This window comes from Rhinoraja longicauda, chromosome 9 (assembly GCF_053455715.1).
Source record: "Rhinoraja longicauda isolate Sanriku21f chromosome 9, sRhiLon1.1, whole genome shotgun sequence".
NCBI classification, from domain to species: Eukaryota; Metazoa; Chordata; class Chondrichthyes; order Rajiformes; family Arhynchobatidae; genus Rhinoraja; species Rhinoraja longicauda.
In genome coordinates, this window is record NC_135961.1 from 6,412,866 (window position 1) to 6,438,731 (window position 25,866).

Here is a 25,866-nt window from a genome sequence, read left to right on the forward strand (position 1 = left end):
TCCCAATGTTGGGGGAGTCCAGAACCAGGGGCCACAGTTTACGAAGAAGGGGTAGGCCATTTAGAACGGAGATGAGGAAAAACTTTTTCAGTCAGAGAGTTGTGAATCTGTGGAATTCTCTGCCTCAGAAGGCAGTGGAGGCCAATTCTCTGAATACATTCAAGAGAGAGCTGGATAGAGCTCTTAAGGATAGCGGAGTCAGGGGGTATGGGGAGAAGGCAGGAATGGGGTACTGATTAAGAATGATCAGCCATGATTGCATTGAATGGCGGTGCTGGCTCAAAGGGCTGAATGGCCTACTCCTGCACCTATTGTCTATTGTCTATTGTCACCCATTCCCTCTCTCCTAGATGCTGCCTGACCTACTGAGTTACTCCAGCATTTTGTGACACCTTCGATTTGTACCAGCATCTGCAGTTATTTTCCTACCTAAAAACACTATCCAACCACAACCCTGTAGGTGAAACCCACTAATCCAGGCAGCATCCTGGTAAACCTCCTCTGCACCCGCTCCAAAGCCTCCACATCGTTCCTGTAATGGGGTGACCAGAACTGCCCACAATACTCCAAACGCAGCCTAACCAAAGTCCCGTAGAGCTGCATAGTGGCCAATTAGATGACCTGTGGGTGAGGCAGCAAGTAAAAGATAGGACTGCGTGAATGAAATGGATTTTGTTCTGAATGGATTTAGATGTTACAGTTGAAGAAAGCTTGTGAAATATTAAAGACGATTAAAACCGAGTGGAAACACTAAGGCATCCAACATCTCCATATAGAGAGACGAATTACCCTGCATGAGAAAGATACTGAGAACCCGTTTCCCTTGAACTTTGGAGAGCATGTCAACTGCAGGTCGATAGACAGGTAGATGAAGTGTTTAAAAGGACATAGGGAATAATGTCCCAATCGTCCAAGGCAGGCAGCTCCTGATGGAACTGATAATTCATCAGCTCGTGTTAAATGTATGGGGTCTGATCACCACATCACTGGAAGTATATAAAAGATTAAAGAGGGCGCAGAGTAGGTCTGAGAGTTTTGTCAGAACTGAAGAAGTTAATTATGAGAAAAGGTCAGCAGACTGTTTTCTTGGGACGTAGGGAGTTGACGGGGGACTAATCATTCTGAGATGGCCCATAGCTTGAAGGACCTCCATTTTATGAACATCCACCTGTTAAGTGATCAGAGTTAAGTGTTAAGAGCGGAGGTGCAGAACCTGGCGGACTGGTGCTCTGATAACAACCTGTCCCTAAATACCACCAAGACCAAGGAGCTGATCATCAACTTCCGCAGGTCACACAACGGGGAATACGCCCCGATCTTTATCAAGTGGAGAGAGTGTCCAGCTTCAAGTTTCTGGGCACTCACATCTCAGAGGAACTAACATGGTCCAATATCACTGCTGCGCTGGTCAAGAAGGCACAGCAACGACTGTTCTACCTAAGAACACTGAAAAAGTCTGGTCTGCCCCAACAGCTGCTGACGACATTCTACCGCTGCACCATAGAGAGCATCCTAACACATGGCATCCCTGTGTGGTACCTCAGCTGCACGGAGGCAGAGAGGAAAGCTTTTCAGCGGGTAGTCCATAGAGCTCAGAGGACTATCGGAACACAGCCACCAGCATTGGAGGGCATCTACAACACACGATGCCTCAGAAAAACCACCAGCATCCACAAAGACTCTTCACACCCCTGCAACAGTCTGTTCGAACTTCTACCATCGGGCAGACGATACAAGGCCTTCTACGCCCACACCTCCAGACTCAGGAACAGCTTCATCCCCAGGGCCATAGCTACTGTGAACCGGTCCTGCTGAGCCGGATAGTCACATCGCACAGTGAACCGGCACAGATCTACTTGCACTTTATTCTGTTTTAAAACTGTTCTCATTTGTTTCATTGGGTTGTTTAAATTAATACTGATTAGCTAATTAAATTATTGCATCGTATGGGAGGCACATTCCCAATCTCGTTGTACCCCCGTACAATGACAATAAAGATATATTGTATTGTATAGTATTGTATATATAGCACATCGTGTGCATTAATGTCAATAGACAATAGACAATAGGTGCAGGAGGAGGCCATTCGGCCCTTCAAGCCAGCACCGCCATTCAATGTGATCATGGCTGATCATTCTCATTCAGTACCCCGTTCCTGCCTTCTCCCCATACCCCCTGACTCCGCTATCCTTAAGAGCTCTATCTAGCTCTCTCTTGAATGCATTCAGAGAATTGGCCTCCACTGCCTTCTGAGGCAGAGAATTCCACATGTCCAGTATCCCGACTGTAATCACAATGTCTTTACTGGCAACAGACCACTGTGTCGTCAGTACCAGTTTAAATACCTACTGCCGCTGCACTCCATAACATTTTCGTTCGATATCATCCATGACAAGGTACTACCTACAACACAATTTGGAAGCTGAAGGGGAAATTTAGCATTCAATTAACAAAATGCCTCGACTCTGCACCCATTTGTCTAGCAGCCACACTTGTCAAGCACTTTCTAACTCTACTTAGTATGGTTGTGCATCATGTTAGGAAGAGTGTAACTCCCGCAGTTATCTGTCTGGTGGAAATTAGAAAGGGGTGAAAGAGAGTAGCAGGGGTTGAACAGAGTAGCTGTGACTTGTGCCGGCAAAGTATTTTGTTGGTGTGAATTCTCACTATTTGAATGACAAGTTTGTCTGACGAGTGGCAGGGCATTCTCACAGCTCGCCCTCTGGTGAACAACCTCTCCTGTCTTGCAGGCGGGTGCAGGCAGCGAATATTAAGCAATGCATCAACCAGGTGTACATTCAAAATATTTAGAAATAGAGTAACGTCACATCAGTGATAGACACAAAATGCTGGAGTAACTCAGCGGGACAGGCAGCATCTCTGGAGAGAAGGAATGGGTGGCGTTTCGGGTCGAAACCCTTCTTCAGACAAATCACATCAGTGCTCACTAATGAGTATGTTTTACACTGAAATTGTTAGATTGTTACACCAAGGAGATCAACAGACTTGGGAATTGGGGCGGGAGAGGGTCGTGGTTGAAGGTCGGGCAGCACAGCTGGTAGAGCTGCCGGTTCACAGTTCCATTGACCCACATGGTGTCTGCGTGGAGTTTGCAAGTTCTCCATGTGACATGTGGGGGACTATAACCCTGACCTTCCCAAATCCATAACAAGAGGAGTTGAGTATAGGAACAAAGAGGTCCTTCTGCAGTTGTACAGGGCCCTAGTGAGACCACACCTGGAGTATTGTGTGGAGTTTTGGTCTCCAAATTTGAGGAAGGACATTCTTGCTAATGAGGGAGTGCAGCGTAGGTTCACGAGGTTAATTCCCGGAATGGCGGGACTGTTGTACATTGAAAGACTGGAGCGACTGGGCTTGTATACTCTGGAATTTAGAAGGATGAGAGGGGATCTTATTGAAACATATAAGATTATCAAAGGATTGGACACGCTAGAGGCAGGAAACATGTTCCCGATGTTGGGGGAGTCCCAAACCAGGGGCCACAATTTAAGAATAAGGGGTAGGCCATTTAGAACGGATATATAATGATGATATGATGATGATGATGATGAAGAAAAACTTTTTCACTCAGAGAGTTGTGAAGCTGTGGAATTCTCTGCCTCAGAAGGCAGTGGAGGCCAATTCTCTGGATGCTTTCAAGAGATAGTTCGATAGAGCTCTTAATGATAGTGGAGTCAAGGGATATGGGGAGAAGGCAGGAACGGGGTACTGATTGTGCATGATCAGCCATGATCACGGTGAATGGCGGTGCTGGCTCGGACCGAATGGCCTCCTCCTGCACCTATTGTCTATTGTAATCCCAAAGGTGTGTCAGTTGGTAAATTAAATGGCCAATGTAAATTTTCACCAGTGTGCAGGTGAATGGTAGAACCTGCGGAGAGTTGATGGGGAAAACAAAATGGGATTAGTGTAGGATTAGTGTAAATGGGTGCCTTACATTCAGCACGGTTTCGGTGGGCCGAAGGATCTGTCTCTGTGCTGTATGACTCTGCGACTCCAAGATTAACTTACTGTTTCTTAATGGTGGCTGAGGCTCAAGATGTCAAATGGTTTCTTCCTGCTCCTGCATTTCCATGACCAGTTTAAAACTGTAATTATTTTTTCCATTGCCGATTTGTCTGGAAGGAGAACAGACCCCTTTAAGGTTTTTTAATGCGTCTTTTGCAGCCGCTGTTTATACCACACGCACTTGCACGCACACATACATCCCCACTCCACCAGCTTCCTGGTGACCCCTTGCACTGTGTGCAGCTGCTGGCTGTGCAGTATGGCAGTTGAGCAAGAATAAGTAAATAAATCAGTGACTGACACAACTAAGACTGGTTCCACCAAGATGCAGCACAGAACGCCACAGGAGATCCTTCCTCCCTGTGGCTATCAAACTGTACAACTCCTCCCCCTTCTGTCATGGGGTAGACTGACTCCCCTCCCCAATATTTGCACATCCCTAATCCTTTCCACTCATCACTTTCATTTCATGTTTCATTTATTTTGTGTTTTATGACTGTTGGCAGGTCAACTTCCCTCCTGGGATAAATAAAGTTCTATCGTATCGTATCCTATCGTAATATAAATCTTTGTGTACATGAGGTAATGGAAGGGACCAATTCTCAGCGAGCTAATTGGAAATTCGGGGATATTGGAAATTCAGCTTTTACTTTGGCCTAAGATAGACACAAAATGCTGGAGTAACTCAGCGGGTCAGGCAGCATCTCTGGAGAGAAGGAATGGGTGACGTTTTGGGTCGAGACCCTTCTTCAGACCCTGCTTTCGCCTGTTGGAAAGCAGATTCCCAGCCAGCAGTGGAGGTGATGAATGAGCATTCTTAAACCTTCAAACCACTGCCCAATGGTTCTGCAAAAACATTAATGAAAGGAAACTATTAGAAGTTACTTATTCTTTCTGTCATCTTCATAATAATTTTGGTTCACTGATACCTGCATTAATCACTATCTCAATGATTTTGTTTACTTTTGCAGATGCCTTTAACCACAATAAGAGACTTCTTTGCATCTTTCCTTCCTTAACTTGATTGAGTGGTAACCCAATGTTTAAAAAAATTATCTTCAATTTGGACAACTTTACAAAGTGCTCATTGCTAAATGTAGATGAATATCGCCCAATTCGCAGGCTTTAATGAAGCATGCTGTGGGAAGGAGGATTAACCTTGTGCAGAATGGTGGGAGGTTGGGAGATGATAGTGAGACGTAGTCCAAATTTCCTTTCCAAGCACAGAGGTCCACTAAATCTGAAGAAGGTCTGAAGAAGAGTCTCGACCAGAAGTGTCACCTATTCCTTTTCTACAGAGATGCTGCCCGAGCCGCTGTTACTCCAGCTATTTGTGTCTATCTTGGGTTTAAACCTGCATCTGCAGTTCCTTCGTCAAAGTCAAAGTCAATTTTATTGTCAATCCTCAGCCAGTTTACACAGACAGAAAATCGAAATACCGTTTCCCACAATCCCGAGGAACAAAGTGCATAAAACAAAAGGCACAGCAAACAACAATCAACATAAAATATAAAATATAAAATATAGTCACTTCAAATTTTTTTTTAAAAAAGTGTCTGGTGCTGGATGTGCGTGTGTGTGGGGTGTTAAAGTCCAGGTCCCATAGGGGCAGGGGAGAGAGGAGGAAGGGAGGGGAGAGAGTTCAGCATCCTGACAGCCTGGTGGAAAAAACTGTTCTTTAGTCGGGTGGTGCTTGACCTCAGGCTGCGAAACCTTCTCCCTGAAGGCAGGAGGGTGAAGAGGCTGTTGGAGGGGTGGGAGGGGTCACCCACAATGCTCAATGCTTTGCGGGTGAGGCGGGTGGTGTAAAGGACCAGGAGTGTTGGGAGTGAGGCGCCAGTGATCCTCTCAGCAGTGTTCACTATGCGCTGCAGGGTCTTACGGCTGGAGGCTTCGTACACAGAGCTTCGTACACAGAGGTCCACTTGCCAGACCACTAATTTGTAAATTACCCAACAAATCCTTCTAGGATCCGTCCGTACCATAGCAAGTTTTTCATTAACTTAGCGATTACAACTGCCCGTGATGCTTCCATTTCAAAAGTTTTCTTCCCATTGAAGACTACATCCCTACAGGTTCACTTGGTACCTTGTCAGTATCAGCATCCTTCAAAGCAGTTTGTGACAAATGTTTTGTAACTGGTGTGCACATCACTCATTCCAAGCGTGATATCCACCTTCGCACAAGCACTTTGCAGTTGGAGTCACTGGATAGCATTAGACTAGAAACAGCAGTTGGGCGGCACGGTGGCGTAGTAGTAGAGTTGCGAGTTGCTGCCTTACAGTGCTTGCCCCACTAGGTTCGATCCTGACTACGGGTGCTGTCTGCACGGAGTTTGTACGTTCTCCCCATGACCGCATGGGTTTTCTCCGAGATCTTCGGTTTCCTCCCACACTCCAAAGACGTACAGGTTTGTAGGTTAATTGGCTTGGTATAAATGAAAATTATCCTAGTGGTGTGTAGGATAGTGGTAATGTGCAGAGACCTTTCGTCGGTGCGAACTCGGTGGGCCGAAGGGCCTGTTTCCGTGCTGTATCTCCACACTAGAATCTAAGAATGTCAAACAGTTACTGCTTCCTAACTCAACATCGGGGATCTGATCAACTGTTTTCTAGTGTGACGGAAGGAACTGCAGATGCTGGTTTAAACTAAAGATAAACACAAAATGCTGGAGTAACTCAGCAGGACAGGCAGCATCTCTGGAGAGAAGGAATGGTGATCTTTCTGGTCGTCTCTGAAAAAGGATCTCGATCCGAAACGTCACCCATTCCTTCTCTCCAGCGATGCTGCCTGTCCCGCTGAGTTGCTCCAGCATTTTGTGTCTATCGACCGTTTTCTGGTCTCTGTTGCTGATATTATGCCAAGCAATTATACTTTTAACCATTAATCCAGCCAAGGCTCTGCAGCTTTTTTTAAACTGAGATTCTTAAAATAATATTGTTTGTAATCAATGTTTCATTTGAATGGTTTTGACTCAAGTCTTTAAAAATGTAATCATTTCCTCAAATATTACTGCCAATCTTTTAAAGCAAAGATAGACACAAACAGTTGGAGTAACTCAGCAGGTCAGGCAGCATCTCTGGAGAGAAGGAATGGGTGATGTTTCGGGTCGAGACCCTTCTTCAGCCTCGATTCGAAACGTCACCTATTCCTTTTCTCCAGTGCTGCTGTCTGACTCGCTGAGTTACTCCAGCTTTTTATGTCTATCTTCGGTTTAAACCAGCATCTGCAGTTCCTTCCTACAAATCTTTTGAAGCGCTTCAGTTTAGTAGAAAGTCCCAGATTTTTTTCAACCAAATTGCAAAAAGTTAGATCTTGTGATTTTTACAACGGTCTCGAAAAAAAGGAGATAAATGATCACTGTTTAAAGTTTGGTAATGATCTAAATTGGATTTGTCATTCATTCACGTTCTTTGCAGAGTGAGCTTCCAGGATTGCCGGCCTCACAACACACAAGTCATCCCAAGAGTAAACAAAAGAAAGTGCACAAGGAATCTGAGCAGATATTTCCCAAGGTAGGTGCCAAACCCACAGGCCTACAACGCTTCAGTTTGACAGTGTTTTTCAGTAGCACATATAGCACACAGTGTTAGAATTAATACTCCCTTTCCTCCACAGCTAATTAATTGTTGTCACCTCAAGTGAGCAGGTGCTGGAAACTCTGCTTGCTTTGCTTTTTACAACGCACAGGAGGGAGATGGACGCTCGTTGTGAATAAGGAAAATCTAATGTTAAGTGCCTCCCTCTGCCCTCATGATATAAAGACCATTCACGCATTGCCTTCTCACCTAAAGTAATACATTTGCTAAACCCAAAGGCAAACAAAAAAAAAAATCTTGAAGGGTGATGAAAAATCACCATCTTGGGCAGCTTGCGACATCGTTGAACTAAACAGAAACTCCGGGATGGACGGATTTATTTGAGAATACTTTCTCGCACGCTGCTGTCAAAGTCAACTCATTCCTACAGAAGCAGGATTACATTGGAGCCCCATTGAGGAGTCAGTAAACATAGTGTAGCCTTGGCTGTCAGCCTAACTGCAAGAAGCATTGCTCACAAACCTTCACGTAGACAGATGAGAAGGCAGCCTGGAGATGCCTCACAATAATATGCAGTGAAGATTTATAAGGGAACAAGGCTGGTATCACCCATCAAGAAAAGTCTAGATCGGGCATTTTTCAATAAGCAAAAGATGGAAACAGCAAAATAAGGCGTTTGTACTGATTGTTATATGGTCACGTGATAGGAGCAGAATTAGGCCATTCGGCCCATCAGGTCTACTCTGCCATTCAAGCATGGCTGATCTATCTCTCCCTCCTAACCCCATTCTCCTGCTTTCTCCCCATAACCTCTGACGCCCGTACTAATCAAGAATCTATCTCTGCCTTAAAAATATCCATTGAGTTGGTCTCCACAGCCTTCTGTGGCTAGGAATTCCACAGATTCACCAACCTCTGACTAAAGAAATTCCTCCTCATCTCCTTCCTCAGTCTGAAGAAGGGTCTCGACCCGAAACGTCACCCATTCCTTCTCTCCTGAGATGCTGCCTGACCTGCTGAGTTACTCCAGCATTTTGTGAATAAATACCTTCCTAAATGAACGTCTTTTAACTCTGAGACGATGACCTCTAGTCCTCGACTCTCCCACTGGTGGAAACATCCTCTCCACATACACTCTATCCAAGCCTTTCACTATTCTGTATGTTTCAATGAGGTCCCCCACCCCCTCATTCTTCTAAACTCCAGCGAGTACAGGCCCAGTGCCATCAATTGGGTTGCATGCCCTCATTCTCTGGCCTGACACTGGGAGGAGTGAGCTGGAGTTGTACCGGCTGTTAACCCGCTTGCATTTCAAGTCTCTTCTCTGCTGAATAACCCAAAATCCCCTCACTCATGTTGTGCATTTTCTTCATTGAAGCTAAGATGGAATACAAATAAAAATGATAAAGTAGTCAACAGACCAAGATCCTTTCAAAGATATTAAGTTCATGGGTTCATAAGTTCTAGGAGCAGAATTAGGTGATTCAGCCCATCATATTGTCAGGCCTATTTATTCACAAAATGCTGGAGTAACTCTCAGCAGGTCAGGCAGCATCTCGGGAGAGAAGGAATGGGTGACGTTTCGGGTCGAGACCCTTCTTCAGACTGAAGAAGGGTCTCAACGTCACCCATTCCTTCTCTCCCGAGATGCTGCCTGACCTGCTGAGAGTTACTCCAACATTTTGTGAGTATTTATTGTGTTTCTCATGTATTACATTTCCAGAATCTGCAGTTTTCTTCACTTCAAATGGCAATTTTTTTGGCATTTTATCCCATGGTAGAGCTATCAAAAACAAGAGGTCATTGTTTTAAGGTGAAAGGTTAGAGTTTAAAGGGAACCTGTGGAATAAGACTTTTATACAGAGTGTTTGGTGTCTGGAACTTGCTGCATGAGGAGGTGATGGAATCAGACACAATCCCTATGTTTAAGAGGCATTTAGACAGACACTTCACTGGTCAAGATCAGGCATGCAATGCTGAGGTTCGACAAGGCACTAGTAAGGCCGCATTTGGCGTATTGTGAGCAGTTTTGGGCACCATATCTGAGGAAGGATGGGCTGGCTCTGGAGCCAAGTCAGTGGATATTTTTAAGGCAGAGATACTGTAAATAGATTCTTGATTAGTACGGGTGTCAGTTATGGGAAGAAGGCAGGAGAATGGGGTTAGGAGGGAGAGAGAGATATGATTGTATGGCGGAGTAGACTTGATGGGCCGAATGGCCTAATTCTACAATGGCTTATGACCTTATGACCTTGTATGACGTAGGAGGATAATGAAGTTAGTGTAGATGAGTGATTGGTCAATGCAGTCGTGATGAAGGGCCTGTCAGGGGACGCAGGAGAACTCCTTCAAAGCAGGCCTACTTTGAGGAGGTTGTTATAGTGGAGCAGGCAGAATGTGGAGGAAGGAACTGCAGATGCTGGTTTACACCGAAGATAGACACAAATAACTCTAGTGGGTCAGACTTGGAGAAAAGAAATAGGTGACGTTTCAAGTCGAGAGGGGCCCCTGACTCTCAGTCTGAAGAAGGGTCTTGATCCGAAACGTCACCTATTCCTTTTCTCTAGAAATGCTATCTGACCCGCTGAGTTACTCCAGCTTTTTGTGTCTATCTTCGGTGTAAACCAGCACCTGCAGTTCCTTCCTACAGATCCTTATTGTGGATCTGTCTGTTTGAATTCTACAAGTGCACAATGAAATTCTTTTTAAAGCAACACCATCGAATGCGGGGATAAGCTAAGTCCCATTTGGCTTTCTTAACCACTACCTCGGTTATCTGAAAACGCCCGGATCAGGTTAGTTTAGCAGTCCGGTGGTGGTGGTTACCGCGTTAAAAGCAGCATAAAGTGAAGGCCAGCTCCTATCTGTGCCTCCTTGTGATGGCACGGGACTCACCTTCAAACAAGCTGCCATTGTCAAATGCTCAGTGGGAGGGGCGGAGAACAGAAGACTTATCAAAAAATGCTCACACCTTCCCCTGGTGATTCACTGTAATTTTATGGGCTGTGAGGAGGCAACTTTGACACCGATCCCTTAAAGAGCAGCCAACAGCTGCAGAATGGGGAATGGGTGGGGGTGGGGTGGGGGTGCTGTGGGTGGTGCTGGAAACAGGAAAGTGAGCTGGGGAGGAAGAAAAGATCATGAAGATTCACTTTTACCTTTGATGTTTACAATAGGCTTGAGTCTTTTCAACTTCCTTTTTGTAATTAGCTGTCTTTAGGTACTTTGACAAATTGACCACCTAGTTAAACAACATTCTCCAAACAAAAATTCTTCCCTATTTACTTTTTTCTAATTATTACTTTAACAACGGAAGAGTTGCTGGATTCAGGTTGGGATTTTTTCTTGAACCAAAACATTTATTCCCCTGACCAAAGGCATTGGTGAGATTGTAAAGTGGTTATGTATTTTTCGAAGGTAGACACAAAATGCTGGAGTGGCGCAGCGGTAGAGTTGCTGCCTTACAGCGAATGCAGCGCCGGAGAACTCGGGTTCGATCCTGACTACGGTTGCTGTCTGCTACGGAGTTTGTATGTTCTCCCCGTGACCTGCGTAGGTTTTCTCCGAGATCTTCGGTTTCCTCCCACACTCCAAAGACGTACAGGTTTGTAGGTTAATTGGCTGGGCAAAATGTAAAAACTGTCCCTAGTGGGTGTAGGATAGTGTAATGTGCGGGGATCGCTGGGCGGCGCGGACCCGGTGGGCCGAAGGGCCTGTTTCTGCGCTGTATCTCTAAATCTAAAAATCTAAATCAGCGGATCAGGCAGCATCTCGGGAGAGAAGGAATGGGTGATGTTTCGGGTCGAGACCATTCTTATTTTTCGAGCTGAGATCTAAGGTATAGAAGGAGGTTTCCGCAGAGCACGGTCGTGATACCTTTCAATCCTCCCCATCATTCATTTGAATGTTACCAACATGCAAGGTGTATCTGCTGAGGAACAAAATCAAGCTCCGTGCAGGCACTGCAAAGGCAATAAATAGGTAGGAAGGACCTCATCCCAGGTTTCAAATGTTTTGCCGATGCATTGTTTAAGGATGAAATGTTAGTGGTATTGCTATATTGCAATAGAACGTACTGAATTGTTTAGGAAGGAACTGCAGATGATAGACACAACCAAAGATGGACACAAAATGCTGGAGTAACTCAGTGGGACAGGCATCATTTCTGGTGAGAAGGAATGGGTGATGTTTCGGGTCGAATCCCTTCTTCAGACAAATCACATCAGTGCTCACTAATGAGCATATTTTACACTGAAATTGTTAGGTTGTTGCACCAAGGAGATCAACAGACTTAGGAATTGGGGCGGAAGAGGGTTGTGGTTGAAGGTCGGGCAGCACACCTGGCAGAGCTGCCGGTTCACAGTTTCATTGACCCACATGATGTCTTTGTGGAGTTTGCAAGTTCTCCATGTGACATGTGGAGAAATCTAACCTTAACCTTCCATGTCAGTTGGTAGCTTAAATGACTTCCTCAGGGAGGGAGGGATATTGAGATTTTTTTAATCATTTATGCGTTGTTTCAATAGACAATAGACAATAGGTGCAGGAGTAGACCATTCGGCCCTTCGAGCCAGCACCGCCGTTCAATGTGATCATGGCTGATCATCCACAATCAGTACCCCGTTCCTGCCCTCTCCCCATACCCCCTGACTCCGCTATCATTAAGACCTCTATCTAACTCTCTCTTGAAAGCATCCAGAGAATTGGCCTCCACTGCCTTCTGAGGCAGAGAATTCCACAGATTTACAACTCGCTGAGTGAAAAAGTTTTTCCTCATCTCTTGTTTCAAAATGGCCCACCCCTTATTCTTAAATGGCCTGACCCCTTATTCTCCCAAGCCAGTCCCTGAGAGAAGCATCAATTAATGGATCTTTCATTGCAGTCTTTATTTTAAAATTTATTGTGTGCTCATTAAGAAAAGGTAGATAGCAGAGGAATTGCAAACAAAAACTTATTTTATGCCAGAGACGAAGAAAAACTTGTTCTGGGCCCTTGTCAATCAATAACATCAAAACATTGTTTTTAAATCTCAAGTCAAGACAGTTTTGAGAAATAGACACAAATTGCTGGAGTAACTCAGCGGGACAGTCATAGACTCACGTATAAAATCATGAGAGGAATAGATCGGGTAGATGTACAGTGCCTCTTGCCCAGAGCAGGGGAATCGAGGACCAGAGGATATAGGCTTAAGGTGAAGGGGAATAGATTTAACAGGAATCTGAGGGGTAAATTTTTCACACAAAGGTTTGGTGGGTGAATGGAACAAGCTGCCAGAGGAGGTAGTTGAGGCAGGGACTATCCCAACGTTTAAGAAGCAGTTAGACAGGTACATTGGTAGGACAGGTTTTCCCATATTGGGATATGGACCCAACGCAGGCAGGTGGGACTAGTGTAGCTGGGACATGTTGGTCGGTGTGGGCAAGTTGGGCCTAAGGGCCTGTTTCCACACTGTATCACTCTATGACTATGATGGGCAGCATATCTGGAGAGAAGGAATGGGTGACGTTTCAGGTTGAGACCTTTCTTCAGACTAGACCTTCTTCGGTTTAAACCAGCATCTGGAGTTCCTTCTTTCGGTTTAAACCACCATCTGCAGTTCCTTCCTACACAGAGTTATGAGAGTTTCATTGTCATACGTACTAGCAATGGAACTAAGAAATAGGTTTAGGTTTATTATAGTCACACTTACCAAGGTACAGTGAAAAGCTTTCTTTTGCATGCTATCCAAAGTGATCGCACGGTAGCGCAGCGGTAGAGTTGCTGCTTTACAGCGAATGCAGCGCTGGAGACTCAGGTTCGATCCTGACTACGGGTGCTGCACTGTAAGGAGTTTGTACGTTCTCCCCGTGACCTGCGTGGGTTTTCTCCGAGATCTTCGGTTTCCTCCCACACTCCAAAGACGTACAGGTATGTAGGTTAATTGGCTGGGTAAATGTAAAAATTGTCCCTAGTGGGTGTAGGATAGTGTTAATGTACGGGGATCACTGGGCGGCACGGACTTGGAGGGCCGAAAAGGCCTGTTTCCGGCTGTATATATATGATATGATATGATATGATACCGTACATATATACAATCAAATCAAACTCAGGTAGAATAGATAGAGCAAAGGGGACGATACAAAGTGGCAAAGGGGAAGATATGGAATTCTTACTTGCGGCAGCGTAACAGGCTCGTCAATGCAATAACACTCAGATAAATATATAATAATCAATAATAACATTAAATTTAGTAAGAGTAATAACCATAATAGTCCATAGTGCAACCAGGAACACAGTCCATGGAAGATCGTGGCTGCTGAGATTGTGGTTAGTGTTGTGCGGTGTTCACGTTCCTCAGAAGGCTTAGGAAGTTTGGCATGTCCCCTACACCTCTCGCCAACTTCTACAGATGCGCCGTAGAAAGCATTCTATCAGGATGCATCACAGCTTGGTTCGGGAGCAGCCCCATCCAAGACCGCAAGAAATTGCAGCAAATTGCGGACGCAGCCCAGACCATCACACAAACAAACCGCCCTTCCATTGACTCCATTTATACCTCACGCTGCCTCGGCAAGGCCAGCAGCATAATCAAGGATGAGCCGCACCCTGGCCACTCCCTCTTCTCCCCTCTCCCATCAGGCAAAAGGTATAGATGTGAAAACGCACACCTCCAGATTCAGGGACAGTTTCTTCCCAGCCGTTATCAAGCAACTGAATCATCCTACCGCAACCAGAGAGCAGTGCGGAACTACTATCCACCTCATTGATGACCCACGGACTATCTTTGTTCAAAATTTGATTTAGATTTAGAGATACAGTGTGGAAACAGGCGCTTCGGCCCACCAAGTCCGCGCCGCCCAGCGATCCCCGCACATTAACACTATCCTACACACACTAGGGATAATTATTACATTTTACCCAGTCAATTAACCTACAAACCTGTACGTCTTTGGAATGTGGGAGGAAACCGAAGATCTCGGAGAAAACCCACGCAGGTCACGGGGAGAACGTACAAACTCCGTACAGACGGCGCCCGTAGTCAGGATCGAACCTGAGTCTCAGGCGCTGCATTCGCTGTAAGGCAGCAACTCTACCGCTGCGCCACCGTGCCCCCCTGCTGGCTTGACCTTGCACTAAACGTTATTCCCTTATCATGTATCTATACGCTGTAAATAGCTTGATTGTAATCACGTTTTGTCTTTCTGCTGACTGAATAGCACGCAACAACAACTTTTCACTGTACCTCAGTACAGGTGACAATAAACTAAATGAAACTAAACAAAACAAGAGTCTGATTGTTGTTGGGAATAGCTGTTCTTGAATCTGCTGGTCATGATATTCAGGCCCCTGTGTCACCTTCATGATAGGTAGTAGCAAAATGAGAGCATGGATAGGGTTGTGTGGGTGTTTGATGATATTAGCTGCCTTTATGAGGCACCGCCTCCTCTAGATCTCCTTGATTAGCACCAGTGATGGACCGGGCAGTGTCTACCACTCTCTGGAAACATAGAAACATAGAAAATAGGTGCAGGAGGAGGCCATTCGGCCCTTTGAGCCAGCACCGCCATTCAATATGATCTGGGCTGATCATCCAAAATCAGTACCCAATTCCTGCTTTCTCCCAATATCCCTTGATTCCGTTAGCCCTAAGAGGCTATATTTAACTCTCTCTTGAATACATCTCCTGTGTTGCTGAGCATCTGAGTTACCGTACCAGGCCATGCTGCAAACAGTCAGTATGTTCTCTACCGTACACCTGGAGAACTTTAGAACTTTGTGTAGGAGGGACCAGCAGTCTGACAAAGAGTCTCGACCCAAAACATCACCCATTCCTTCTATCCAGAGATGCTGCCTGTCCCGCTGAGTTACTCCAGCATTTTGTGCCTATCTTCAAACTTTAGAACTGGATATCTTAGGGGGCTTTTTCTGGTTGTCTACCAGTGACTAGTGATGTTCCACAGGGGTCGATCGGGCCGCTAATCTTCACGTTGTATCTCGACGATTTGGATGAGGGAATTGAAGCCTTTGTGGCCTAGTTTGCAGATAATACAAAAATAGGTGGAGGGGCAAGTAGTGTAGAGAAAGCAGGGACTCTGCAGAAGGACTTGGACAGGTTGGGAGAGTGGGCGGAGAAGTGGCAGATGGAATACAGCATACAAAAATGTGGAGTCATGCATTTTGGTAGTAGGAATAAAGGTGTAGACTATTTTCTAAATGGGGAGAGAAATCAGAAATCTGAGGTTCAAAGGGACCTGGTGCAGGATTCCCAAACAGTTAATTTGCAAGTTGAATTGGTAGTAAGGAAGACAAATGCAAAAGGGCTAGAATACAAAAACAGGGATGTAAGGCGCTGGTCAGACAACATTTGGAGTATTGTGAGTAGTTGTAGGCCCCATATCTAAGGAAGGATGTGCTGGCGTTGGAAAGGGTCCAGAGGAGGTTTCCGAGAATGATCCCAGGGGTGATTGGGTTAACATATGATGAGCGTTTGATGACGTTGGGCTTGTGATCGCTAGAGTTTAAAAGGACCTCATTGAAACGTACTGAATAATGAAAGGCCTGAATAGAGTGGATGTGGAGAGGATTGTTTCCACTAGTGGGAGAGTCTAGGACCAGAGCCCATAGCGTCAGAATAAAAGTACATACCTTTAGAAAGGAGATGAGGAGGAATTTCTTTAGTCAGAGGGTGGTGAATCTGTGGAATTCATTGCCACAGGTGGCTGTGGAGGCCAAGTCAGTGGATATTTTTAAGGTGGAGGTTGATAGATTCTTGATGAGTACAGGTTTCAGGGGTTATGGGGAGAAGGCAGGAGAATGGGGTTATGAGGGAGACATAGATTAGCCATGATTGAAAGGTGGAATAGACCTGATGGGCTAATTCTGCTTCTATAACTTTTGGACTTGTGAATTTAACTTTATGTAATAGAGTGAAATGCTTGAAAGCAATTCATATTTCAAGTCAACGGCAATAAGATTTATACGGGAGTAAAACAGGTCTCACTTTCCACTACAGATGCTCCTCGACTTACGATGGGGTTACGTTCCGATAAACCCATCGTAAATCGAAAATATTGTAAGTCGAAAATGCATTTAATACACCTAACCTACCAAACATCATAGCCACCTAATCTACTGAAAATCACAGCCACCTAATCTGCCGAACATCATAGCCACCTAACCTCCCGAACATCATAGCCACCTAATCTACTGAAAATCACAGCCACCTAATCTGCCGAACATCATAGCCACCTAACCTCCCGAACATCATAGCCACCTAACAAAATTTGAAGCAGTTTCATTTTGCACTCAATAGAGCAGAGGGTTTTAACATTATTACCAGATTCCAATACAAATAGGTTTGTTTAGTTTTGAGTTTTAGTTTAAGATACAATGCCGAAACAGGCCCATCGGCCCACCAAGTATACGCGTTCCAGTGATCCCCGCACATTAACACTGTCATACACACACCAGGGACAATTTTACATTTATACAAAGCCAATTAACCTACAAAGCCAATTAACAAATTTATAAAATTATACAAAGCCATTTATACAAAGCCAATTAACCTACACATCTGTACCTCTCTGGAGTGTTGGAGGAAACCGAAGACCTCGGAGAAAACCCATGCAGGTCACGAGGAGAACATACAAACTCCGTACAGACAGCACCTGTAGTCGAGATCGAACCCGGGTCTCCGGCGCTGTAAGGCAGCAACTCTATTGTCATATACACCAAGCTGGAATGAAATTCCTTGTTCGCGTGAAGCAGTCAGAGTAAACAGTACATGGTAATGGTTGATACAACAATAAATATAACAACAAATGCAGAACAGCAGAATGGTACAAAGAAAAGAAAGAGCAGTTGTGCATTGTAGTAGTGCTGATCATGTTTACACCGTGCAATCTTTTTCCTCTGCTGAATTGCCCATTTGTTGAGGACGCTGTGCTGGTGACTGGAACAAGTAGTATAAGAAAATAACTGCAGATGCTGGTACAAATCGAAGGTATTTATTCACAAAATGCTGGAGTAACTCAGCAGGTCAGGCAGCATCTCGGGAGAGAAGGAATGGGTCTCGACCCGAAACGTCACCCATTCCTTCTCTCCCGAGATGCTGCCTGACCTGCTGAGTTACTCCAGCATTTTGTGAATAAATACCTGGTGACTGGAACGGTTTGTCACCTGAAAAAAAGGAAACATGACAAAGTCGGTCACCCCAGTCCTCAGTCTGGTGGCAGCCCTTAAGGTTTTGCCACCTGCTCATTCATTGTTAGCAATTCTGCTGTTAATTGTGGTTTGGTTACTGAAAGTGGGCATCAGGCTTTTACTGGCCAAGTAAAAAAATCAGCCCCACTGAGGTAAAAAACACAATTACAGTGCAAGTTTGTATTAGTTTCAGCAATTTAATCAGCAGTGCAGTGTATACAGAAGCTTCAACAGCAGAGATAACCAAATGAGTTTTGGCTTTTGAACAGACACAGATTGAATGTATAGGAAGCAACTGCAGATGCTGGTTTGAAGAAGGGTCTCGACCCGAAACGTCACCTATTCCTTTTCTCCAGAGATCCTGCCTGACCCGCTGAGTTACTCCAGCATTTGGTGTCTATCTACAGATTGAATGTACATTTGCATCCTAATAATTTAGATTTATCACCTAATTCTTAATTTATATCTTGTTCAGTATTGTCAAAACAGAAAATAAATTGTTTTTGAATCGGTTAGCCCAAAGCGAAGCTGCTTTTAAAGATGCCTACTTTTTTTGGAATTATCAAAGCCCATAAATTCCCTTTGAGGTAGTTTTCTGCCATGTGTTCATTCACCAGTGTTAGAGTTTCTGCCTTGCAATGCCAGTGAAAGGAGTTCAATCCTGACCTCGGGTGCTTGTTATTCTCTTTAAACAGAATCATGAACACAGAACCAGGCCCTTCGGTCCATCTTGTCCATGCCAACCAAGTTCCTAGTCTCACTCACCTGTTCCGGGCCCTTATCCCTCCAACCCTTATCTATCTAAGTGCCTTCTAAATGTTATAAGAGTATTCGCCTCTACCACATCCTCTGTCAATTTATTCCATATACACACTGTTAAAAAATTGCCCCTTAGGTTCCTTTTAAATCTTTTCACTCTCGCCTTAAACCCATCCCCTTATGTTTTTGATTTCCCTACCCTGGAAGAATTATTGTGCCTTGTCATCTATGCCGCACAGGATTTTATAAACCTCTGTAAGGTCACCCCTCGGTTTCCTACATTCCAGGGGGAAAAGACCCAGCCTAACCAGCCTCTCCTTATAGCTGAAACCCATCAGACTCTGTAACTTCCTCGTAATTTTTTTTTGCATCCTTTCCAGTTTAATGACATCCTTCCTATAGTAGTGAGACTAGAAGTGCACACAGTACTCCAAATGTGATCTTATCATACTTTAGTACTGTGTGCAGTTTTGGTCTCCAAATCTGAGGAAGGATATTCTTGCTATTGAGGGCATGCAGCGTAGGTTTACTAGGTTAATTCCCGGAATGGCGGGACTGTCATATGTTGAAAGACTGGAGCGGCTAGGCTTGTATACACTGGAATTTAGAAGGATGAGAGGGGATTTTATCGAAACATGTGATTATTAAGGGGTTGGACACGTTAGAGGCAGGAAACATGTTCCCAATGTTGGGGGAGTCCAGAACTAGGGGCCACAGTTTAAGAATAAGGGGTAGGCCATTTAGAACGGAGATGAGGAAAAACCTTTTCAGTCAGAGAGTTGTAAATCTGGGGCCTCAGAAGACAGTGGAGGCCAATTCTCTGAATGCATTCAAGAGAGAGCTAGATAGAGCTCTTAAGGATAGCGGAGTCAGGGGGTATGGGGAGAAGGCAGGAACGGAGTACTGACTGAGAATGATCAACCATGATCACATTGAATGGTGGTGCTGGCTCGAAGGACCGAATGGCCTACTCCTGCAATAGACAATAGACAATAGACAATAGACAATAGGTGCAGGAGTAGGCCATTCAGCCCTTCGAGCCAGCACCGCCATTCAATGCGATCATGGCTGATCACTCTCAATCAGTACCCCGTTCCTGCCTTCTCCCCATACCCCCTCACTCCACTATCCTTAAGAGCTCTATCCAGCTCTCTCTTGAAAGCATCCAACGAACTGGCCTCCACTGCCTTCTGAGGCAGAGAATTCCACACCTTCACCACCCTCTGACTGAAAAAGTTCTTCCTCATCTCCGTTCTAAATGGCCTACCCCTTATTCTCAAACTGTGGCCCCTTGTTCTGGACTCCCCCAACATTGGGAACATGTTATCTGCCTCTAATGTGTCCAATCCCCTAATTATCTTATATGTTTCAATAAGATCCCCCCTCATCCTTCTAAATTCCAGTGTATACAAGCCCAATCGCTCCAGCCTTTCAACATACGACAGTCCCGCCATTCCGGGAATTAATCTAGTGAACCTACGCTGCACCTATTGTCTATCAGCAATCTTGCACAGCTGACCATGAGGTACCAACTCCTGTTCTCAATTCAATTTGCTGTTGTTTTCAGTTTTAAACGGGACTGTAAATTTGTTGACCCAAGGAGTTGTAGATGCATTTTTACAAAAAAGACACAAAGTGCTGGTGTACCTCAGTGGCTCAGGCAGCATCTCCGGAGAACTTGGATGGGCGACGTTTCGGGTCGAAACCCTTCTTCAGCGTGTATTATGCTTGTATTGTATTGGAGGAACAGGTTCTCATATTTTGCTTGGGCAGCTTACAATCCAGTGGTATGATTTTTGATTTCTCTAACTTCAAGTAACCCTTGCATCCCCTCTCTCCACATCCCTCCATGTCGTACCAACTTCAAAGTCGTCTTGTCGAGTCGCATCGTCTGTACTCGTTTTAGTTTATTTTATTTTATTATTGTCACCTGTATTGAGGTACAGTGAAAAGCTTTTTTTTTAAGCACACAGCTAACAATGGCCTGTTTCTTTTATCATGGTTATTTTTTGCAAATCTTTCATTCATTTGTTCTGGATCTCTCATTTCCCTTCCCCTGACTTTCAGTCTGAAGAAGGGTCTTGATACGAAACATCGCCTATTCCTTCTCTCCAGAGATGCTGCCTGACCCGCTGAGTTACTCCAGCTTTTTGTGTCTATCTTTGGTTTAACCAGCTTTGGTCTGCAGTTCCTTCCTACACATGCTTGTATTGTTCTTTTTTGCTTCTCTGCATTTTATGAATTTGTACTTGAAAGCACATGGTTGTACATATAAATTGATTTAAAGATGAAGAGACTGCCACATGCAAATTTACCACAGCTGTCCGACACTAAAGTCCAAGTTCAAAATGCAATCTGGTGTTTAAATTTTTTATTTTTTTTATTTGCTTTTTCCGAATACCATACAAAAACACTTAACATAACATAACATAACCTAACAAGGCACATCAACAACAAGGTCACATTTAGGCACCTGAGGGTACTTTAAATATAAAGGAAGTTAAGGACCTGTCCCACTTAGGCGATTTTTTAGGTGACTGCCGGCGACTGTCATAGTCGTGACAGGTTGCCGAAAAACCGGCGACTGGACCCCCCCACGACAATGTCTATGACAAGCTACAACAACCTACCACCTAGTCGACGTCAAGCTACGGCAAGCTACCGACAACCGGCGACCCAATCGTCGTGACCTAGGACGTCCACCTGCGACCGCACCTACGACGACACCTACGACAACCCTCGACCACACAGGCGACAACCTACGACAACCGAAGTCAACCTACGTCCACCCGCGACAAGCTACGACAAGCTACGACCCTGATGAATGAAGACAACAGAAGACAATTCGCGTCATTCACCCAGTATCCCTATAAATGGGGGTGTATGGTAGGGTTTCCAATCATTCTGCATCATGACTATTTGAAAGTGATGCCGTGAGAAACTACTCTGAAATACAATAACTTCAAACATCAATCTTTTGCCAGAATGTCCAAAATTTCCTTTATTGAAACAAAATTCTTAAAAAAGGTGGATAACAACGTCAAAAAATATAAACTTCAAAAAATTTCAACCATTCAACCAGACGACCATTGCCTTGAGACACCCACATTTGTTTGAAGTTTAATGCTCAAAGTTTGACTGGTGGAGGTGGTGGATGCAGAGGTTCCCTCAAGAGGATCAGACTCGTCTCCACTCGAGGTCCTGGGAAGTGATGACCTCCTGTCAAACTGGAAGGAAACAAATGTGCACTTACAGACTTTCAAGACCATCAGGACATGGCAAGCAAGATAGTCAATTTCATCAATGACTATGTAGTGATAATTACTTTCTTGGTGCTTTGTCGAGTCTCCACACGCACAATGCGTGACGTTATGAAGGACCACTTCTCCAGGATCCACTCCTGCCTCTGTGTCAAGGATTCCTGTGTCAAGGTCTTGCCACCAGACCCGGACTTGTTTGTCCTCTGGGAAAACTTCCCGTATCTTGTCCTCTGGCTTTTGAAGAAGATCCCTAGTTGTTCATCTGTAAAAAAAAAAGATAAATATCAGTGTGAATCGCCTGCTTGCAAGAGAATGGAGACCACAGCTACCACACAACATGAAGCTAATACTTACAGGTGCATTCAGGGAACTCCATGGCCTTGACTTCAAGTAGAGGTGTCTTCCCGGCTTTGTTCCGGTACTGCCGGTGGTTCTTGTCATATAGCAGAGGGTATAATTGGTACCACACTCTTGTTCCTCACTGAAATCATATGGCCTCCTTGAGTCTTCACCAGTCTTCACTAGGGCTGGGGTGGTGGTGGGTACAAAGGCCACCTCCCTGGTCTCCTCCTGGTCCTCCACCTCCTGGGCCTCCACCTCCTGGGTCCCCTCAGTCTCCAGCTGCCTGGTGGGTGGGTGTGGGGGTTGGACACTGCCCTTGCCCCTTCCTTCTCCTCGGTGCCATGTTGAGCTGCAGTCCTCCAGATGAGAAGCACAGTCATCAAGTGAAAAACGCAGAATGTCCAGTCCTCAAGAGGAGACGCCCAAAGTCCCGTGACCACGGGCGTTCGCCACGGAGGCGCCAGTGATGTGGTAGTAAGTTGTCGTAGGTTATCGCCTGGATGGTCGTGCCTTGTCACAGGTATGGTCGTGCCTTGTCATCGGTGTGGTCGTACATTGTCATAGATTGTCGCTCTCATTCATCAGCATCGCGGCTGGCTGTTGCAGCTTGACTTCTGTGGACATCTGTGGACGGGTTTTCCAAATGCCTGTCGCAACTTGACTTCTCTTGATGCCGGTACCTATCGCCAGTTGACATAGGTTGACGTAGGCAGTCGCCAATGGAATTCACCAAAGTCAGCACCGGCGACAACCTACGTCACCTGGCGACAACCTACAACAGCACCTCTGTCAGGAGACGTCAAGCTACGATCATTGGCGTCAAACCCACCGTCGCCGAAAATGTTTATTCTTTACAAAATCCAGCGCCGACCAGAAAAACGCATGACTCTTTGGAGACTACTCACGACCATTCAGGCGACAGCCTAGTCACCTGTAGTCGCCTAAAAAATTGCCTAAGTGGGACAGGCCCTTAAGCCACGTGTCTGCTGTAGTCCATGTTTACAACAAACTATTCCTCATCATAGTGGATAGGGAAGAAAATTTCATAAACGAGCCCCAAATCTTTTCAAAAGTGTCGTAGTTCCCCTTAACTGTATATGTAAGTTTCTCCGAAGCAAGACTGCAGCAATCCATCAACCCAACTTTGCTTGGTTGGTCTATAAACTGATTTCCATGACAGAGCAATTTTATGTTTAGCTTCAAGCAGACAAAATATAACCATCTTCTTATCTGTATTGTTAAGTTTACAGCTTGCTGGAAAACACCCGAAAATACAAAGTTTAGGACATAGTGAAAGCTTCTCTTTTGTGGCGATAGATAAAGTTGTCTCCTTCCAGGGGGTATGGAGAGAAGGCAGGTACAGGCTACTGAGCTGGATGATCAGCCATGATCATATTGAATGGCGGTGCAGGCTCGAAGGGCCGAATGGCCTACTCCTGCACCTATTTTCTATGTTTCTACTCTTGGATGCTGGGGCATTCCCAAAGGCAATGAAACAAGCTACCCTCATGTATACCACATTTGATGCACAGATCAGGTGTATTAGGGTTAATGCGATGTGGTAAAACAAGAGTAATATATAGTCTCATTATCCATTTGTACTGGAGTAATTTGAACAGCGTATTTATTGTTTGGACTTGAGACTGTAAACATATATCCTGCCATTCTTCTACAGTAATTTCTTCATCAAGATCTGAACACCATGCAAGCCTTTTATCTTCTGAAGATTCCTTTGCTGTAGCTATAATAACTTGGTAAAACCGTGAGATTTGGCCACCTGCCTCATGATGGTTTAAAGCCGCCTTTTCTAAAGAGTTTTGAGTTGGCAGACCTAGGGAGTTTTGCGTCTTTGTTATGAAGTTTCTGATCTGGAGATACTTAAAAAAATGTTTTGAGTCAAGTCCAAATTTTTGTTTTACTTCATTGAAACTTAAAAGAATATCATTATTATATAAATCTGAGATTTTACTGATACCCTTGTCCGCCCATATCTTAAAACCCAAGTCATTAGTGCCTGGCGTAAAGTTTCCGTTTCCCCAGATTGGTGAAAATTGGGATAGAGGGGGATTTTCCCCCAGATAATTTAACACTTCATGCCACACTATCAGTGTGTTTTTTACGAAGGGATTTAAAGTGGGGTTTTTTCAGTGTGGATATGTTTGCTGAATATAGTAAAGATTTAAGGGAATTTTAGAGGTTGTGGCCTCTTCCATCCTTATCGAGTGCAGGGGTGACTCAAGTTCAAACCAAAAAGAGGCTGCCCTCTTAATAGATTGTGCCCAGCTGCCTATTTGTGCTGAATTGCCAAGGTAGATTTCTGCCTTTCTAACTTTTCAGTTTGAAAATTCAGGCTCTAAATTTAGAAGCCCATAGGCCTCTCCTGCAACTGAGGAAACTTGTGCTCTATATGTAAGAAGGAACTGCAGATGCTGGTTTAAACCGGTTAGACACAAAAAGCTGGAGTAACTCAGCGGGACAGGCAGCATCTCTGGAGAGAAGGAATGGGTGACGTTTCGGGTCGAGACCCTTCTTCAAATTTGTGCTGTAATTCTGCTCCTGTCAATGCTCCAGACTTGAGTAGAGACGGATTGTCAGCGCAACTGGTAGAACTGCCATTTCTCATTGTCTTCATGCTTCCTTAAGGCATGGAATGAGGTAATTCAGCCCATCAAGGTTATGCAGGCTTTCAGAGCAATCCGACTTCCCTGTAATTTTTTATAAAGAAGATCGACACAAAGTGCTGAAGTTTTGGATCGAGACCCTTCTTCAGATTACCCTGTAATCTATTCTCTTCAATGTCACCCTAATCTCCATTGCTCGAGGGGTAATTTTCAGTAGCCAATTCATCTGCCTACAATATTCTTCCTGGATTCCTGAAATCGCCTCACAAAGGCCTTTGGCATTTTCAGTACCTTTTAAACTCTCAGAGTTAGGCACATTGCTTCTCTCCACTTTGAATTGTTTCATTGATGAGATGTGAACCGGCAAATGTTTCTCTGCGTCTCTTGTAAAGAATACAAGTTTGTGTTCGGGTGTTAGGATCTCCCAAAAGCAAAAGTGTTGTGCACCCCAGTCGTAACAGCCTTGGCGAACTTGTACTCTTTACAAGTGACATAGAGATATATTCCCCTTTCCTGTGACTCTCAGTTTGAAGGAGGGCCTTGACCCGAAACGTCACCCATTCCTTCCTTCCTGAGATGCTGATTGTCCCGCTTAGTTACTCCAGCATTTTATGACTATCTTTGGTTTAAACCAGCACCTGTAGTTCAGATTGAAGAAGGGTCTCGACCCAAAACGTCACCCATTCCTTCTCTCCCAAGATGCTGCCTGACCTGCTGAGTTACTCCAGCATTTTGTGAATAAATACCTTCGATTTGTACCAGCATCTGCAGTTATCTTCTTATAATACCTGTAGTTCCTTCCGACAGCTTCCAGAAGGCTCAGGAGCTGGCCCCTTGCTTTCGACTATATGTATTAATGCTTTAGATCTGAATGTGGGGAATGATAAAGAATTTTGGAAATAATGCAAAAAATCTGTTAGATGTGAGGAAGAAAGCTTTTGACTTCAGGAGACCTGATGAAGGGTCTCGACCCGAAACATCACCCATTCCCTCTCTCCTACATGCTGCCTGGTCTGCTGAGTTACTCCAGCATTTTGTGTACAGATATGTGATAAGGGAAGAACGTTTAGTGCAAGATAAAGCCAGCGAAGTCTGCTCAAAGATCAATTATCTCTGACTGCTTTGGACTTTGAA

General features: G+C 44.8%; 1 protein-coding gene across 3 annotated transcripts in view; it reads left to right on the plus strand.

Annotated features, from left to right (window-relative positions):
* The window catches only part of LOC144596453 (uncharacterized), a 133,660-nt gene that overhangs the window by 74,760 nt on the left and 33,034 nt on the right, over window positions 1-25,866 (plus strand). For 2 of the 3 annotated variants that reach the window (XM_078404719.1, XM_078404720.1), the window contains one exon: window positions 7,449-7,544. The exons of the other annotated variant lie outside the window; for it this stretch is intronic. In XM_078404719.1, coding sequence (XP_078260845.1) covers window positions 7,449-7,544 — 96 coding nt within the window. The remainder of the gene's footprint in view (window positions 1-7,448; window positions 7,545-25,866) is intronic. 3 annotated transcript variants of the gene reach the window in all.